This window comes from Arvicola amphibius, chromosome 12 (assembly GCF_903992535.2).
Source record: "Arvicola amphibius chromosome 12, mArvAmp1.2, whole genome shotgun sequence".
Taxonomy (NCBI): Eukaryota; Metazoa; Chordata; class Mammalia; order Rodentia; family Cricetidae; genus Arvicola; species Arvicola amphibius.
The window spans coordinates 25,890,058-25,909,393 of NC_052058.2; the positions used below are offsets into that span (position 1 = coordinate 25,890,058).

General features: G+C 47.5%; 1 protein-coding gene across 5 annotated transcripts in view; it reads left to right on the top strand.

The window, feature by feature from the left end:
* The window catches only part of Cacna1d (calcium voltage-gated channel subunit alpha1 D), a 440,918-nt gene that overhangs the window by 328,903 nt on the left and 92,679 nt on the right, over positions 1–19,336 (top strand). For all 5 annotated transcript variants that reach the window (XM_038350011.1, XM_038350014.1, XM_038350013.1 and 2 more), the window contains exon 9: positions 14,565–14,734. In XM_038350011.1, coding sequence (XP_038205939.1) covers positions 14,565–14,734 — 170 coding nt within the window. The remainder of the gene's footprint in view (positions 1–14,564; positions 14,735–19,336) is intronic.

The window sequence follows — 19,336 nt, forward strand, 5'->3', positions numbered from 1 at the left end:
AAAAAAGTAAAATGAAGCAAAAAAGATTCTAAATACAAGCAAAGAAAATGGATCAACAAATCATACCTAGACTATAAGAAATGTTAAAGGAAGCTCTCACGCTAAAAGAAAAACAATTTTAAGTAGAAACCTGTACTTTAGAAATAAGCACCCAAAATGAGAAATGGAAAGACGAAAGGGTTTCTTCTCATTTCTAAATCTCTTGAAGTGACGTCATGTAATGTAAAAAGTAGCATCATGCTACTGTGGAGAGCATAATGGGCTTTACAGGGAACTGCAGAGCAGCAGGGGGCAGGGCTCAAGGGGAATCTTGTTGTGAAATCCTTAATTAGGGATTGTCATGCTAATGTAAGGATGCCTATGAGTCTTGATATTTTAAAAATAAAAAGATCACAAGCGGTAGAGGAGATGAGGCAGGGTACTAAGCAGCTGTCAGTTGTCCCGAGTCTGTCAGGAGAGGAGGAAATGGAACGAAGCAAGTGCAGTACATGCAAAAAGCAGGCAGCACTAGGCACGGTGGCTCATGCTGGAAGTTCTAGGCTGAGGCAAGAAGATTGTAAGCTCAGGGCTCATCGGAGCTATATAGTGAGAACTTACAAAAAGCAAACAAAACAGATGAAGCAGCAAGACGGTGGACAGCTTGCTTCATCAGTAACCCAGTGCTGCGAAAGTGACCATGCCATTCATTAAAGACATTAATTAAAGACATTAATTAAAGACTGCTAGGCTGAGTGAAAATGCAAAGCGTCATAAAATTTGATACGAACTCCAAAGGAGTGAGGTTAATATTAAATGTCATGACAATAGGACTTCATGACAAGGAGTATTTCTAGCAATAGGGAAGAGAGAAGAAGGAGACAGAAAGGGAGGAAGGGAGGGACGAAAGGATGAAGGGACAGGGATGGAGAGGAAGAAGAGATCCTGTGATGACCAGGTCGGCTCACAAGATGCAGTAGTTCTGCTTGTTTGTAGTAACAGATACAATGTTCTGAAAGCCAACCTGTCAGAATTAAGTAGAAACATCGGTGAGCCTACAGGTGTGGGTGGAGCTGGTCAGAATCTCTTACCCATAACTGATAGGGTAAGGGGATAAAAACAAGCAGCAAGTGCAGTTAGTATCCAGATTACAATTAGGTCAATAACTATCAACTAATTACCTGACTGACTTTATCAGAACGCCATGTACTGTTCTTTTCCAGAACAAACAGAACAGCCACGTCATGGCTATAAAACAGATTTCACCGAATTGCAAAACAGAGCTGGATAGATGGCTCTGTGATTAAGAGCATGTGGTGCTCTCCCGGAGGACCTGAGTTCGGTCCCAGCATGGCAGCTCATAACTGTTTGCACCCCTGACGAAGGGGATCTGATGCCTTCTTCTGGCGTCTGAGGCTACAGGGATACATGTGGTGCCCACACGTACATGGGGGCAGAATGCATGTTTTTTTTTAATAAACCTCTAGAGATTGACTCTTAATAAAGTAGGTTTCTCTAGGATCTGAAGATAACACAGCAGGTACTTGTCACCAAACCTGACAACCTGAGTTTGATTCCCCAGGATCCCTGAGGTAGAGAGAAAGAACTGACACCCACAAGTTGTCCTCTGACCTCCACATGCCCGGGATGGGATGTACTCCAACATAAACAATAAACAAATAGATGTAATTTTCAGAAATTAAAATTTTAAACAACAGTTAAAAAGTATATTTTCCTAACTCTTGTGGCTTTAAAAGAGAAATCAATGACAACCTGTCTAAAATCTCTTAAGTATGGAATGTATCCATCTCTAATATGATCCAAACTACCAGAAGCATTTGAAAAATACTTTAACACTGAATTCTGTGTGCCAGCATTTGCACATCCATCTAAGGTTGTATTCTGGGGAGGTTTGCCCCCCCCCCCCGCGCATCCCTCGGAGGCAAGTGTCAATTGTGTAGCCCCTGCCCCTTGTGCCTTCCAGTGCAGAAGGGGAGGAAGGATGGCAAAAGCATCAAGCCCGAGAACAGATGGAGACAACGTGAACTCTGAAAAGCTCGAGAGCAATAAGCCCAACTAAAAATAATTTTAATAAAAAAAAGAGTAGCTCACCAGTAGTAATAAGAGACCTCACCACAGAAAATATAGACATTCCTATGCTGATAAGAGAACAGAACAAACATTTTATGACAACGTATTCAATAATTTGCAGGGGAGCAAATTCTTTGAAAACTGTTTACTAAGCATTTTTATAACTGGTTAGCCATATATTTGTTCCGTTCTTTTGAGATAGGCTCTAACTATGTACTCGTGGTTGTCCTGGAACTCATTATGTAGACCAGGCTGGCTTCGAACTCACAGAGTCCATCTGAATACTGGGATTAAAGGTGTGCACATCCCCTACCAACCGTATCTGCTTTTTAAAGAGAATACAGGAATGAAAGCTTTCAAAGAACCCCAGCAGCCTACATCAGACTCTGTCTGCTTAGGAGAAGTTTTGTCATTCCTAGAAGAATGCCTATCTGATAATAATGCCAAACACCCAAACTTACAAAGCCGCGAGAGCAGGAGCCTTCCAGGCTCCAGACACAAATGGCCCCAAGCATTAGCAAGCAGCATTTCTTTTGTCAGTAGATCTTAGACTAAGTGAAACAGAGACGCAAAGTGAGTCCATTCTTGGAAAAATTCCCAGTGTGTTTTACCCCATTAATAAGGGGAAGGAGCGTTTGTGTGACCCTCATGCTGAGCACAGAAAGCACCACTGACTGTTTATTCCAGCAGCATTGTTAATTCTCAGCAAACGGGGACAACTACGCAAGAACATTTACAGCCTGGAAATCATCCTCTACAGAAACCCGTAGCTGACATCATGGTTAATGTTTAAGGACTAAACGACTTTATTCCTAAGACAAAGCAAGGTGTGGCTGAGTCTATCAGCCCATCTGTTCAGCAGTGAACTGATAATATTGGGCAGTGCGTTAAAGCAAAAGGAAATAAAATGCAGTAAGATTTGGGAGAAGAAGAATGCGTTTCTATTCATAGACCGCATTATTGTTGACATGGACTAGATAAAGAGGAAACCATGTCAGCACACAAAAGTTAATCTTATCCCTACACGTAAACTGTAAGGAGGGTACACAGGGCTGAGCAGGAGGCATTAAGGTGTGTTTGGGTTCCTCTAGAAACAGATTAAGGGTTCAGAAGAGTTTGCCACTCTGGGGCAGCATCCCAGAGGGTGCAGAAGGGGCTAGAAAGTTGAAGAGAAGGCTGAGTTAGTGACAAGCCAGCTCAGCAAGGATGAGGGTGCATGTGGCGACCAGGGAGCAAAGGCATCAGAGTGCCAGAGACTGAGGAAGACGTGCAGCTGACTGAGGACTTCACATGGAAGCCGTCCTGCAGCCTGGCTTGGCTTCACCTAGCTCAGGGTGTGGAGGTTTCAGAAGCTGCTGTCTTGGCATGCACACCCTGGGATGCTGGGTCTCTATCTATGCTGAGATCCCCTAGTGTATGGGGAAGGTGGGATATCAGAAGTCAAAAGTCCTGGCTCCACTCCTGTCCCACTTCCTAGATAGGTGTTTTGGATCATCACAATTCACTTCCCCATACCAAGGCTTTCTTGTCTAAATGGGACAACCCCATTTCCTGAATGTCCTGAGAAGTGAGGAGACAAATGGAAGGGACTTGAAAGTCCGAAAGCCCTGAAACATGTAAAGATGTCACTTGTGTCTGGCTATGCTCTCTGGGAGAGGAAACCCCTCTAGTTCAGGTTTTGAATGTTCACTTGCTAGTGTTTCTCTGCAGGGTTCCACATCTTTCTCGCCATTATAAGACACTGGTTTGGATTCCAGGCTAAAAACTGATCCACTCTGAACTTCTTCATTCCCTTATAATTCTGCCATAAAATAAATCTTGGTTTAAGTTGTCTACCGGCATCTTCAGAGCCTGTAGAGATTTGGGGTTTCCCATCCTTGACCCTTGGGGACTTTTGTGTCATCTAACGGACTTTAATGCAGAAGGAGGCAAACTCCACCTGCCACCTCTTCCCAGAAGAGCCTCTGTCAAGAATTATTAGCTGCCATTTGTGAACAGGACAGCAGACATGCCAGGGAATTCCAGCTGCAATGATCCAGCCTAGGGTTTGTGCCTAGGAGTGTGGTGGGGGTTGCCAAGCCGGAGAGGGCTCCCCTAAGGAGATGGGGCTGAGTGAATGTTGAAACATGGACAGTTGATAAGATTGTCTGGGAAAGGAAGCGCTTCCCACCTCCTTGCAGGAGGTGAGCAGGAACTGGTGCCTCGGGCCTGTGGGAGCCCTTCAGGGAGCTCCAAGCTGGCCGCCCAGCAGCGGGGCAGGAGAGTGGGTTTGTGGCTGGAGGCTCCTGCTGAGGAAGTGTGGGTGCTGTGCAAGCGTTCAGTGGTTCAGAACTATAAAACGAAGATTGCAGGGAGGAGAATTGGGGGGCGGGGGATGGCGTTGGGTACAGTATGGAGATGAAGGTGCAGACCTGGGAAGCAGGATCTGTGGGGTTCAGCTGTCCAGTTTGGGTGGAATTGTGTGAGAACTGACATTGAACTGTTGTTCATATCATTGTTAATATGGCCGCTGGAATTATATCCTGCCACCAACCGCATGCTTCATTTGGTTTGTGCCCTTGGGGCCTCTGTACTGCTTTGGGAAGGTTAGAAGTCCCTGCCTGTTTTATAGATGAATAGGGCTCATAAGATTCCTATCAGTGAATCAAGACTCAGGGAGGTCCCTCAGTTTCCTCAAGGAGACACAGCTAGAAGAGGCGGGGCTAATGATTAAATGGAGACCTTGGAGTGGCCAGAACACAAGCCCCTTTCCCATTGACCAGGAGCTCTTCCTGTCTGGCAAGGGAAAAGCCTGCGCCTGCCTGGGAGGTCGCCCACCCAGAGGCTCAGCTGCTACCTCCTGAATGGCTTGCTTCTTCACGCTCTGTCGGTTGTTTCTCTTCCCAGGTCTAATTACACAAAGCAGATTGAAAGTCATAATAGCTTCTGAGAACTTGGGTCCCTTTCCCATGTGCCTCATAGATCTTGTGAATAAGTCTCTGTGGTTCCAGTAGTCTTTTGAGAGCTGTTAGATGGGGAGTACGTTTTGGAGTCCCTGTTCTCTGCAATAGGTACTCTTGCCTGTATTTTCTTACCACTGTGCTTTTTGTTGGGGGATTCCTCCTGAAAGGGATGCCTGGTCCCCTCAGTGTAGCTCACCAGGTGGTTTGCCTTCTACACAGAAGGTAAGATTTGAGTTCCTAGATATTTCTCTGGGTGCCTCCTGATGGGTTGGTCCTATTCTAGCCTCCATGGGTCTTTGTTGTTCATCTGTATTGGGTTGCCCACCCCCCTCCCCGCCACATGTTGCTTATCTGGTCTTCAGTCTATGGCAGGCAGTCTGATTAGGCCTTTTATGAAATATCCTGTTTTGGATATAAGAAAGATGTGTCCTTGGATACTGGTACCTTTGAACATGTTTATATTTTCCAGTTCTACCACCCTCCCAAATCTCTTCAGGTAAATACATTTACCATGGTTTTCAATAAAAAACAAAACTATCTGATACACTTAGTGAAGTATATTTCTTAAATTATTTCTTAAGTAGAAATATTTAAAAGGTATCACAAAATATATGGTTAATGCTAGTCTGGTTCGCCTGGTCACGTGATGGCGTTCATTCAGAGAAAGCCACATCCGATAGGGAGCTTGTGTTGTTTTATAAATACCTTTTAGAGCCCGCCTTTGAAAGGCTGAAAGATGTCTGTAGCTTTTAGCTTGAATCCTACAGAGATTTCATCAGCTCTCTTGAGAAACAACAATTTTCCCAGGATTTTGATGTCTTTGATGGCTGTGGAGTCTAACTCTTTGAAGGGAGACGTTCTTGCACCCTCAGACAAGTAAATGTAGTAGTTTCATTCTAAGGTGTATGTGAGACTTTGCTGCAATGTCTATATATTTCAGACTTAAAGAGGATTCTTGTTTAACATTTTTTAATGATGCTGTAGGGTATGGGTTTCAAGTGGTTAAACTTTCATGAGTACTTAAACCTGGATGGTCCAGCACAGAGTCTGGGTCCACATCTGGCTATCAGTGCCATTAAGACAATACCTGTACTTATACAAGCACCCACTTATTGATCTGATTCTTATTGACTGGTCAGGGCTTGTGATAAGATCTAGCCCCTCTTTCACAGCGTTTACAGGCTAGTGTGTGGGAAAGATTGTTCAATAACCAACTGCATGGCTGTGAATCGAATCCCACAAATGCAGGACCCTCTAATCCTGGGGATTCACAGGGGGAAATGGCCTCACTTCTGCCTCAGCCCAGGGCATGGGCTCAAAGAAGCTGCCGAGGGACTCGCAGCCAAAGAAGAGCACCGAGGCTTGGGGTGCGGAGGTTGGGGGGTGGATGTCAGGGGAGGCATCCGCAGCCAGAGAAGAGCACCGAGGCTTGGTGAGGGACAGATGTCGGGGGAGAGTGATTCTATGATGGCCGAAGAGAAATAGGGCTAGAGATGAGGCAAGAGATACAGGTTCAGGCAGCTGGAACATAGGCACACACACTTTCTCCCGCAATGCTCTGGCCAGGGGGAGCACTACATGGGAAGAGTCCCTGAGCCCTCCTGGTGGCGTAGACTCTTGAGTCCTGGGTTTTCTGTACTGCAGCTAATGCAGCCTAGTCATCCGAAGCAGGGGACACTTTTCAGAGCGGGCTGTCCTCTCCCATGATAGAAACTTCTGTTTAGAGCATCTTCACAGCCTTCTACGTCAGTGGAAGCATGACTGACTTGATAAGAAGAGACCATACTGAGATAATCTCGCACCGGATACCCAGGGAAATGCTAGAAAACACAGTTCTAGGAAGCACTAAAATCCCTATGTGTCATCGTGGAGTTGATTTCAGTTGAGAATCCTCCCAGGGGAGCTGTGATTAATGATTAACCCTCCTCTACACAGTCACCCCATCCACAGGGCCCTTTGGCTTTCTAGTGCCTTTGGCCTGGCAGAATTCCTGATGCACTCTTGACATCTAGCAGTGGCCGCTGTAGTGTTCTCTTACAGGCAAGCTTTAGCCCCCTTCACTGATACCATCCACAAAGGAGCAGTTCCCCCTGGAAAAGTGCAGGGGCTGAGTCCCCACCCAGCCCAGATGCATAGAGACCATGCCTCTGAGGGGAGCGGGATCTCATGATAAAGGAACTCCTAGGATAAGGATAATAAAATAATTGCTTTGGGTGAACTTTGACCTGAACAGGTATGAATGATTGAAATTCCTTTGCCCTCTGCGAAACATCACATATTCCTGCTAAATCTTGGCAAAACTGTTTCTGAACTTTTGTGTTCTCCAGAAAGTTGCAGGCACAAGAATATCCTTTGAATGTTTCACCTCATCTTCCTTCTCTTGCTCCCTTCCTGTCTTCATTACTTCTATTCCTTTCCTTCTTCCTGTTTTAGACAGGTTCTTATGTGGCCCAGGCTGCCCTTGAATTTGGTACGCAGCTAAGGTTGGCCTTGAACTCCTGATCCTCCTAAGTGCTAGGCTACAGGTGTGTTTCCGCTCCAGCCAGACTGCCTTCTCATTCTGTCTTTCCCTTTATGTCTGTATATGGATGTGATTTAGGACTAAGGAAAGTTGTTTTCTACTGGGGGAACCTTCAACTTCCCCCTTGTCTTTGCTTTTTAAAATGCCTTGTTCATTTTTGGTGAGTTTCTAAGTCCTTCGTTTTACTAGAAATCAGCATCCTAATGGTTCTTTTGGCCTTTCTTGTCTTAGGGCTGGTGAATGAATGTAAGTGTGGGTATAAAGGGCTTTCATTTGCTTGCCTTTCATTTATTCAAGTCTGGTTATTTAAAAAAAGCAAGAACAAGCCCCATGTCTAAATTAAGATGATTCCCAGTGGCCCATTTATTTTATTTATTTTAGAGGGCGTTTGAGAAACGAAACTTCCCAGAGCAAACTGCATTTGGAGCAGTCACGTTTAATCTGCTCCTGTGTTTGTGTGCAGTGGCCTACTGCAGGCTGACTGTTCTCTCTATAGGATTTCTAGCTAATCAAGGGGTTCCATAATTCACTATGTCAGGATCTGGAAGTCCTAGGATATCAGGGCTCTCTGCCTAAGACTCCTTCCAGGTTCCTGGATAGGAAGCAGAGGTCTCTCTGAAGTGGTGCCCTCTAAGGAGACATGAGAGACAGCCACAGGGAGATAGGAATGAAGGGTTATCACTAGTCCTGAGTTAGGGACTCTGGAAGAAAACCAGAACATGTGGGAAAAAGAGCTACAGTTTCTACCTTGCTGGTCCTTCCTTGGCTCATTGAGTGTCTTTGGTGTCTCCTCCACCAAAGTGAGGTCAGGAGGGTCATGGAAAGGATGCTTGGTTCAAAGCCTTGTTGGTAGCCCAGTTGTGAACTGGGCGTGTGACAGGACCTTGTTGATCCTCTGTGTTGGCCTTTGTGAGATGAACAGGAACACGTGCGTCCTGCCTGTGCCACTCTGGGATGGGACAGTGACTATAAAGACACAGCAGAGATTCTAAATACAAATGGCAGCAATGGTGAGGTTTATTTCTGTTGGGGACACACAGTGCACAGACTCGGCCTCTCCTGCAGAAACCCAGGCCACTTTCCCTCACAGTGTACACTCTGCTTTGGCTGAAGTCGCTGCTGTGTTCTGTTGCTCTGGTCTTTGGGGCCTTTTGAGTATGGGGGAGTGACTGACTGCAGTCAGAGGGCCCCGTCACTAAATCCACCCAGCCCTTCACGCTCTCTAGTGTTGGTGCTACATAACATCCTGTCTTCCAGGCAGGTCTAGGAGGGAGTCAGACTGCTGCCCTGGAAAAAGAGCAGAATGGCAGAGACCGGTCCACAGCAGGCGAGTCCAGGGAGATGGGAGCTATAGTTCAAGATAGTATGTAGGCGTGCTGGCTCGGGTGGACGGGGAGTGTCTGTTGGAGAAGGCAAACTGTTATTACAGACCCATGTTAGGCATTGGTTCATCCTGTCTGCACCCCTCCTGAGATGTCGTTGCTTCCAAAGGCACCGATTTCTTCACTGGAGAACCTGGGCTATTAGGAACTGTACTAAAATCCACAGTTTTCAAACTCATTGGCACCTGGGGACCCTAGCACATCTGCCTCCTCTTTCCCATGACAGCCTCTCCATCCAGCCCACCCCACCATTGCTTCCCGAAGGCAAGGAATATGTGCGTGACAGTTGGGAGTGCATCACCCGGCTCACAGGGTTCATAGTGGCTAAATGATCACACTGGTGTACCAGACCTAACAGATTAGCATAAACAAGGCTGAAGTGACAGTGACCTCAGGGTGGGGGCTGGATCAGCAATGACAAGTCCTGTGAGCCTGTTTTCAAACCATAGTGTAAGAAAATCAAGGCCTTAGAAACTGTCACGTTTTTGTTGGTGCTCAGTGTAACTCGTCATCTGTGTTTGCAGAATGCCCCTGGCCTCGCCACCATCATTTTCTCCCTACTTTGTTCTCTGCTTCACAGATGATTCCTATAAAGCCAAGTTAGTGGCTTTCAGATTTCTGCAGTCCCTATTGCCTATCAGGAAGCAATTCAGAACCGGGGCAGGTTGCTTTTCTGTAAACCCAGCACTCACAAGTTAAAGGCCAGCCTGAGCTTCATAGCAAGACACTGTCTTAATGTTCTGCCCTACGAAAAGGAAGCAGTCTAAGCCCCTTGTTTAGAATCTGAAGGCCTTTCTAGACTGCCTCAAACTTTCCCTCTTTGTGCTGGGGATTAAACCTAGGACCTGGGCATCCTAGGCAGCTACTCTCTGTTGAGCTCTGTTCCCATCCCTCTGACATGTCTTGATTCTCCTCCCTCCATGTGCCTGCTCTCTGCCTTGTTCCCTGTGTGTCTGTGATGTACTGAAGAGTGGTATTCAGCAGCTGGATAGGCTGTGTGCCTGGCCTCGCAGAGCCTCAGGACCCATATAGTGAGGTTATAGCCGCCCCTTCCTCACAGTAAGCATGTGTCAGTGAGATGGCAAAGGCCCTGTTGAAAGAATCTATCTAGGGGAGGGGACAGGAACATATCTGGGTCTTGATTCTCAATGAGAGAGTGCCCTAATGACTCAGAGGCTTGCAGATCTTATTTGGAGGAAGTAACTAGGGATCGTTCCCCCCAAATGTGAAGCTTGCACTGGAATTCGAGGATGAGAAAAGAAGTCTGCTCTGGTCCCCAGAATTTTGCAGTGGCCCAGCGGGTTGAGGGATTGAGTCAATTGATCGGGGTACAAGGTGCACACTTGTAGGCTAGACACATAAAGATGAAGTAGCAGCGGGGAGAGGGCCTTGACTCTGGGAGGTGGTAAGAGCCAGTTGGCATTCTGAATGAGAGCCCACCAAAATGAAGCCAGGTTTGTGGTGGTCTCCTGGGGAAAGAGAGGCACCCATTCACCAACTCCTGTAGCAGCCGCCATGGCCAGTAAGTTGCACACAGACTGGACTATACAAGACTCACAGTAGTCCCTAGGCTGTGCCGGGGAGGGATTGTTGAGTGATGGCTCCTTAAAGAGGAAGTAAAATGGATGGCTTTTAAACCAGCCAGCCATGTAAACTCCCCCCCCCACACACACACACACAAGGCTTGTGTTCATACAGGAGTGGCAGGCTGCCGGTGGAAGCCACTCCAGATGGCATGTCTGGATTTGGACACATGATCTCAGCAGTCACAGGCTTTCTGTCCCATAGGGATGGGCTCTGGACTCTTGAGAAGGAGTGTGTGGGTTTATACTCTGTCTTCCAGCATTCCTGTTTGAAGTGGACATCTTGGGAGAGAGACCCGAAAAAATGCTCTGGAATGGACTGGCAGTGGCATAAATTTGCAATTGATTAGAACAATTACAGGGTCTTTGTTGGTTTGATTTTTTTTTGGTCAGGCTCTCACACTATAGCCCAGGCTGACTTTTAACACATACAGCCCTGTGTCTCAGTGCTTCCCCGGGGATGGGATTACAAATTTGTGTTGCCACATTCGGCTTTTTTATGCCTTTGAGTGAAGAATATTCTGAGAAAGTAGATCTGGTCACCCAGTGTTCTTATACTGACTAGGAAGACTGTCTCTAGACCCTTGCAACAGATAGAACAAGGACACACGCATTTCTATACACATATGTACATACACACAGAAACATGTTCTTAGGCATCAATATCGACAAAATGTTTTAGAAATCCTGAGTTCACGGGTGTACCAGTTCCAGTTACAGGGTATGCTCCTGTAATCTCAGCACTCACAAGATCACTTGTCCCAGCTCCTCGGCGCTCTGAACCTATGCAGATTCCCCAGACCAGAACATCCGGTCTCTCAGAGGCTTCTCTCCAGTCTTCTGCAGCCCCAGCTTCACTGTTTCCCACTGTGAGAGCCCTAAACATCAGCACTGTTCATGCCAGATCCTGCCCTGCTTCCAAAGCCGTTCCAGAATCATCTCATTCACACGTGAACACAATCACACAGACACACCCATACAAACACACACACACACACACACACATGCGCATAGCCGTACAGACACCACACACACACACACACACACACACACACAGCCGTACATACACACACAACCAAACCCAGCAAACAAAACTACACAAACCCCAGGCATTTCTGCATTCCTTCCCCTTGTTCCAGTCCTGCCCAGGACTGACTGTTGTGTGTTTATGAGTTGTGTTTGTTACCTCTGTCCTCCTCCTTCAGGGTGGTTATGATATTTATTTACAGTACATTCAGATGAACTGGTTTTGGCTTTCATTGTGGAGGCATTCTTGCTTTATCCTATACTTGATTTGCTTTCTTAAAAAATCTATAATGTAAAAGCCATCTAGTTCCAAAAGTCAAAACTGGACAAAACGATATACTTAGGAGTTACTTCTTCCCCACTCATCCCTTTCTATGTTTTCTTCTTGTTCTAGGTGCGTGTTCAAGAAAGGGCTGGGAAGGGAGTTGTATGATTCATTGCATAGGCAGGAGCCATGTGTGTGCACGCAAGGGCCAGAGGTCAATGTCAGTTGCCCCCTCTGTATGTCTCCATCCTGTTTCTCTGAGACAGTCTCCTGCTATACCCAGAGCTTGCCAGTTTGGCTAGGCTGGCTGGTTAGTGAGTACCTAGAGCCCATTTGTCTCTGTTTCACCAGTGCTGGGGTTACAGGCGTATAACCATACCTGACTTTGCCCCTCGAGTGCCTAGCATCCAAACTTGGGTCATCATGCGAGCCCTTGGCCCATGGAGCCATCCCTTCAGACGCTTCCAGCCTTGTTCTCTGCTATTTCAGCTACATCATGTAGAAGTATGTCTATTTTCTTATTCCCCCCTCCTTCATGTGCAGAAGTCAATGTATTATTGTGTATTTTCTGTATAGACACTGTTTTATTTTCTCTTGGCTACACGTACCACAAAATTCTGGACCCAGACAAGTAGGCTCCTAGAATGTTGTTGTTTTTCCGATTTCCTGGTCACTTGCAGAAATCTTAATCATTTCTACCAGTAACTTCATTCCAGTAAACCTTTGCAACAATGACTTACCATTTAACCTCTTAGTATAAGATGATGAAATTCTATTAAAAATGGAGTTATGTTTCTCATCACCCAGTGAGGTTAATACCAGATGCAGTGGACGGGAGGTGAGACCTTCTGGGTCAGGAAGTTGTGGTGGTGGGAGGGTTCCTTTCCTGTGAGAAGACAGTGGTACAGGTACTGACAAAGTTTCCATTTTGAGAAATGCTACTTCCAGCAGGGTTTTACATACGCCTGCTAAACTCTATCCCACCGCTATGGGCAAGAGACATAAGAGGGATTTTATAGTTCTAGTGTAAACCAGTAAAGACAATGGTAAAGCAAAATTTCACTTTCTGACATTCTTAGCTGCACAGGGTAACATTTTACTGACTTCTATCATCCTTTTTAGAGAGCTCAGATCATGTATGAATCCTCAATAAGAACTTAGTATGTAATAATCTACATTTAGTGTGCTAAGATCAGAATCAAAACATGACAGAGGTCTACAGTATAAATAATAATAACGTAAGTAATAGGATTGGAGGCCCACTGATCTTCGCGGGTTTTAAGAGAACATTGTCTCATGCAGCTTCCCATGGATGCATTTCACATAGGTATTCTGGGCTCTGCTCAAGGATGTAGCTCTGGATGGAGTGGAACTATTGGAGTTGAGGACAACTTAGCGAATGTCCCCAGCTGAGCTGTGCGTTGTGCATGCTCTGGGACGCTCTGGTGGACTAGAAACCTCATCTGTGCTCTGCATCCTGTTGTGTGAGCAGCAGGATGCAGCCCTTCAAGTCCCCTTGTGTTGAGACTGGAAGATATTATCATCCCCGAGAGTGCTTTGGCTGGAGGGCAGGGCACAGGTCCTGTACACCCTCCCTCTTCTCCTGCCAAGTCTGTGCACTGTACTGGGAGCTCCCACAGACCTACCTCTTTAAAGGACAAAATGGAGCTGGAGCATCCTTCCTGGGCCAAGAATGGGTCCTAGGGTCCGAGTGGTGATGAGAATCAGGTAGTGAGGGGGAGCAGAGAGAAACCCCTGAGCAAAGATTCCAGTTTTGCTGCCTGCTTAGGTGCCCATTTAGCTCCCCAAAGGCCTGGAGTGAGGGAGGGGCCTGAGGGGGAGAGAGTAGGGAGCTGGCTTGATGAAAGCAGGTCCTAGCCCTACTGCCAGGGTTAGTGAGGTCATGAAAGGGAGCCATGCTGACTCTGAGTTGGTTAGCAGGTAGGTGGGAGAGGGCAGTAGCTGTATTGGAGTGCTGGCAGAAGCCTGTGTGCAGAAGCCGCTCTTCCTGTAACCTCACCCACTCCCTAACAGCGTTAATGTGCTCCAGACTATCGTTCACGTATCTTCACATATGTTCACATATGTTCCTGTTAACAGTTGGGTGGGCAGATGGTTCCTTGGATGTAAAACCTGACCAGTCATGCACCCAACTGTCAGAATTGCCTGCACAGGTGTGGGATTTTGTCTATGTGTTGAGATACAAGTTATGGGGTTGCAGCCACGGGAGGCAGAGAAAATGGCCAACAGTTAGTGCATCTGGCAGCAGGCTGTTCTACCTCTCCTCTTCCTACGGGGCAGCCTGGGAGAGATCATGGCCAGGGGCAGAGGTTGAGACAAATGGGAGTGTGTCTCCAGTACTGGAGGTCCTGCCCAGGAGGGGAGACCTGGGCTGTAAGATGGGTCCAGTGTGTCCCTGCCTGCTGTTCTGGGTGCTCTCTTGGACCTCAGCTTGGGTCACAGGTTACCCTTCTTTAGGAAGAGGGTGGACAGAGTGACAGCCCAGGGTGTTTGGGGCTGGGCTGCTTTAGAAATCGTCCTGCAGGGAGTTTACTTCCTAATAAACCATGCATGTATGTCAGTGTGGTCTTCGCAACTCTGACGCCCACGGTTCTGCTTAGGGAGGCACGGTCTTCTGTTCTGTCGCGTGTGTAGCTCCACCGCTGTGTTCTGTGGTTGTGTCCTGTTGTGAGACCACTGCACAGCAGGGCAGATGGCTCGTGTTCTGGTCCCCACAGAGGCTCTGACAGGTGCCCTGTTTCTCTGTCCATCTCTCAGAGAATTCTCAAAGGAAAGAGAGAAGGCTAAAGCACGCGGAGACTTCCAGAAGCTTCGAGAGAAGCAGCAGTTGGAAGAGGATCTTAAGGGCTACTTGGATTGGATAACCCAAGCAGAAGACATAGATCCTGAGAATGAAGAGGAGGGTGGAGAAGAAGGCAAACGAAACAGTAGGTGCTGCCCTTCCTGCTCTTGATCACACAGACCTGTGTGTGATTGAGAGATCCTGCAATGTGCCCCCATCCCCTGTGCCTCTGTCCCTGGGCTGTAAGTAAAACACTCTCCCAGCCTCCCTCTCCCCTGCGCCCGTTCACATCAGAGAGAGAACAGTGCATCTGTGCACACTCTGGGTCTCCAATGAGGCGCAGATGGGGTTTAGGTTCATATGAAGAAGGCTTCCTAGCTGAGAGAGCAGCCGTTGGCATTGTGGGCCTTGGAGACTCAGTAAGGCCATGTGGGGAGAGGGTAGAGGGCAGAGCTAGGGGGAGGGCGTGTGCCTTCCCTCACTTCAGTGAGTAGCTCGCCTGCACAAGGACTTGAGGAGCAGGCTCCTCCATCTCTGCCATGTGAAATGGCCCCCTCCAGTGTTCTGCCCACCAAGCTTAGGTCATCAGGGCAGGGAAGAAACCAGCTGGTGGTGCTGGACAGTTGTTAGGAGGCTGGTGAGCAAGTCGGTGCTGACTGCTTTGCAGCCCACCTGCCTGGGCTCCACACTGTGACACTGGGCGCCCTTAAGTGCTTTCAGCAGGAGGCCAGGCCCGATAATCAGTCAGCCACTGGAAGTAATTGCTTTTGTCGATGCCAGTGTCTCTCTTAGCACATTCCTGCCCCACAGACGTGCTCTTAGTCATCCTGGGAGCGTTTGGGCCTTAGAAAGGGTAGAAATTGAACTCTAACAGTGCATTTGACTGTGATGTTTTTGCTTTGTTTCCATTCTGGAATAGGTGATAGTAAAGACCAAGAACATATTTGGATAATGATGTCCATTGAGAGGCCTGGGAAGCCAAGACTGGTCCTTCTATGTAGAATGTGTTAAGTAAGCTCTTGCTTTGGGGTCATGATTGGTTCCTTTTTTGACCCACTTACAAATGACCTCAGGTCATACAAGGGACAGTGGTACCTCAGGAGCTGTGATGAAGATCTAGGACAGGTGAGGGTACTTGACGTGGCCTGGAAGGTTGGTGCCTAAGATAGAGCAGCTGAGTGGCAGGAGAAGGCTTTTGACCTAGAACTAGCACGCTGTGGGCAAAGACCGCATAAGGTAGAGGAACACATAAAGCTAGAGAGCTGTCACGGTCCTCTGCTCGAGGGAGAGAGAGAGAGAGAGAGAGAGAGAGAGAGAGAGAGAGAGAGAGAGAGAGAGAGAGAGAGAGAGGAGAGCCCTTATTTCTCTTAAAAACCATCACATCCTCAGACAGAAGACCAAGGCCCGAAGTCCAGAATCCCCAAAGGCTATTGGCTGAATGAATTCCCACTACAAAATCCCATGACAGAAAGCAGCTTGGGAAGGAAAGGGTTTATTTCAGCTTAATGTTTATAGTCCATCAGAGAGAAAAGTCAGGGCAAGAACTTCAAGTAGGAACCCCAACGCAGGAACTGAAGCAAAGAACAAGGAGGAACACTGGTGGCTAATTTCTTCCTCCTGGCTCACTTGTTTCTACTACCCCAGGACCACATGTCCAGGGAATGGTACTGTGGGCTGGGCCCTTCCACATCAATCATCAGTCAAGAAAATGTCCCACAGACTCATAGGGCTATCTGATGGAGGCAATTCCTACCTGAGGTTCTAGCTTGAGTCAAGTTGACTAAAACTAGCCACACAGAGCCTAGCCAGACCTGTGAAAGCCCACCTGCCTCTGCTTTACCCTTCAAAGCTTGAAACGCAGTGTGTTATGTATGAACAAGAGAAAGTATTGTCTCTTCTTCTGAGGCAAGAGCCTTCTTTTCTGGTTTAAATGTGCCGTGCATGCCATCGGCTTGCTGCATCCTTGTTGATCCACATCTAGAGATAGGCAGGGATGCAACTTCTTGGGTTGCTATGGTCCCTTGTGGTAGAGGATTTTATTTTCATTTTTTTAAATGACCTGTGCTGTGAAGCATGGGTTTTCCTGGGCTTGATGTCCTCTGATAGTCCTAAAGGGATCACTGTTCTGTGTGAGGTTTGCATCTCCTATGTCCTGCCACCTTCTATAAAGACGCTGACTATGAGATGACCGATCTATGAAGCCTCCGCCTTTCAGAGGGGTTGCCATGGAGAAAAGGAGACGGCAGTAGCTTATATAGGCAGAATGTGGAGGCCGTCACTGTAATGAAAGACCAACAGTCTGCTCTTAGAGCCCAGAATGCCACTGTGATGCTGGAGTAGAAGAGGCAGCATCCTTGCTGGGCTCTGAGAGAGGAGCATCCCATAGCTACAAAGGTAAGGCAGAGGAGAGTCAGACTGAAGAAATGGCATGGGAAAGAAGCAGAAAGAGCGCTCAAATGCATTCTTTAGAAATACTCTTGTGGAAAGAAACAAAACCCTCTCTGAGATTCAGACCTTCAGAATTAATTAACCGAGCATCACACTCCTGAGCCCATACCTGCACTGCACCTTTTGGGTGTGGGCATGGATTCTCCAGTGCGTAGTGACGAGCCTCTTACAGTTTGCTGGAAAGAGCAGTCCTTCCGAGGCAGTCCCTTGTTTTTTAGCCAGGTGCTGGAGTTTCCTTGGCATGAGGCCGGGCTGCTTCTCATCAGATTGCCAGAGCCTCTGTGATTAAGGCTTTAACCAAAGGACTCAATCCTCGACTGTGAGGGTCATGATGAGAGTCATGTGACTTGGGAGGAGAGCCTCCAAGTTTCCTCCTGGTGAGGATGGAGGGAGTCTCCCTGAATATCCTGGAGACGCTGTCCTGCTAAGGTGGCCCTGGCTGCCAGCTGCTTTCTTTCTGTTATGGCCAGAAAACCAACCACTAGGGGAAAAGGATTTCAGTCAGGCTCAATTGTCCCTGACTACCAGACCTGCATGTGCCAGGCCTGGGACTGTCCCTGTGCATCTGACTCACAGGTGGAGAAGTGAAGGTGTGTGGTCTCACTGTGGTGTCAGCATTATACCTGGGTATTCAAGATGGCCCTCCTCTAGGCTTCACACCTCAGCCCTGCTCCTGGAATGTCTCTGGGGGAGGGGACAGCATGGTGCTGGACTCCTGACTTTATCCCCCCCCCCCCCCCCCCCCCCACACACACTGCTGGCTTAGGATGTTGATTTGACTGGCGTCTGTCTTCAGCTGGATCTTGGGTGCAAATTGGCAGTCTCCTGAGATGTTGAGTGGTCACAGACTGATGCTCATTCTTTACTGGGTGTCTGGGTGTAGATGCAGGGGCTGGGAAGTCCTGCATCAGGAACCAAAGCTGTTTTTTGCTGCTGTCTGACTCTGGTAAAACTTGACCTGCGTAGCGGATTTCTGAAGATTCTATCAGATCTCCAGCCAATCTCAGACTGAGGACCCTTGATCTACACTTTTGTTCAGAAACTGTAGCGTTCCCCGAAGGGATGGCGAACAAACTTTCTACCCCAGTGCCTTCTGAGATCCAGCGGAACTCTTTCCTGGCTCTGGAGGTTCGTTTCTGGATTCTTGGGCTTGCTGTCAGGGAGTAGGTGTGACATCAGGTATTTGGGGACACTCTTGCTTTATCTGCTCTCAGATCTACATAGGTCGCAGCTGAGTGGGCTGAGTCTGGTCTCTGAGTGTACTAGCTTGCACTCCCTGGCTCAAAGGCTCTGATTCTTTAAGCAAATGGGAGGGACCTCTCTTTGTATGAGGGCCTCTCTTTATGTGGGACCACCTCTCTTTGTGTGGGAACCTCTCTCTTTGCATGCTCCTGGGAGAGTCTTGTCCTGTGTCTGTGGCTGGATCTCCCACTGGTCTAAGAATTCCCTGGAGGGCTGTGCAGGGCTGCTCTCTCACCTGGCTGTCTGGTGCTGCTGACGGGAGTCTCATGTGAGCATCCTTGGACTATTTAAGATACTGGCAGTGTAGATTCGTTAGAGAGCGGCTGCTCCGCAATTAATTGAATAGACAAAATTATCTCAGAAGTTAGTCCCTGAGCATTTGGGGAATTTTCAAGGGTAATTTATTTAACTTTTTGCTGAGCTTCAAATTTCTTTAAGAAACCATGCCAAGTCTTTGTGTGTGCGCGCGGTTGTGTGTGTGTGTGTGTGTGTGTGTGTGTGCATGTGTGTGTGTGATTTTTTGGACATGTGCAGCTGCTTCTTCATGAACAATGGTGTTATTCTAGGGCTATTAAAATCTGGAAGCCTGAAATTCTATTTTAATCTCTTCTCATTGTCAGTGATTAGTTTAAAAAAAAACATTAAAAATAAGGAAACCATTTTAAAGGGAGCTCATTCTAAAATTCTGACCAGATGAAACAGGGCAGCCTCTTTGTGGGGACTCTTAGGGACCAGGAATCCATCAAAGTAGTGATAATTGATACCCAAAGAAAGAAAGAGGGGTACCTGCAGCCCCTGCCACTCCTAGAGTGGTGGCCACATCCCCACTGCCTATCACTGCTTCTGCCATGGACCTCAGTACACGAGGTCACCCGGTTGCCTTTAGCCTGTGCTACCTGATTGATTTCCCCCAGAATTGTTTGCGTCAAAGGTCGGCAGAGAGTGAGGGGTAGCATAACTGTTAGCAGATAAAACTCTCGGGCTTTGCTGGCCTCTTCGGAAAGACTGTATCTGAGGGATGTAGCTCAGTGGGTAAGTGTTTGCCTGACAGGCACAA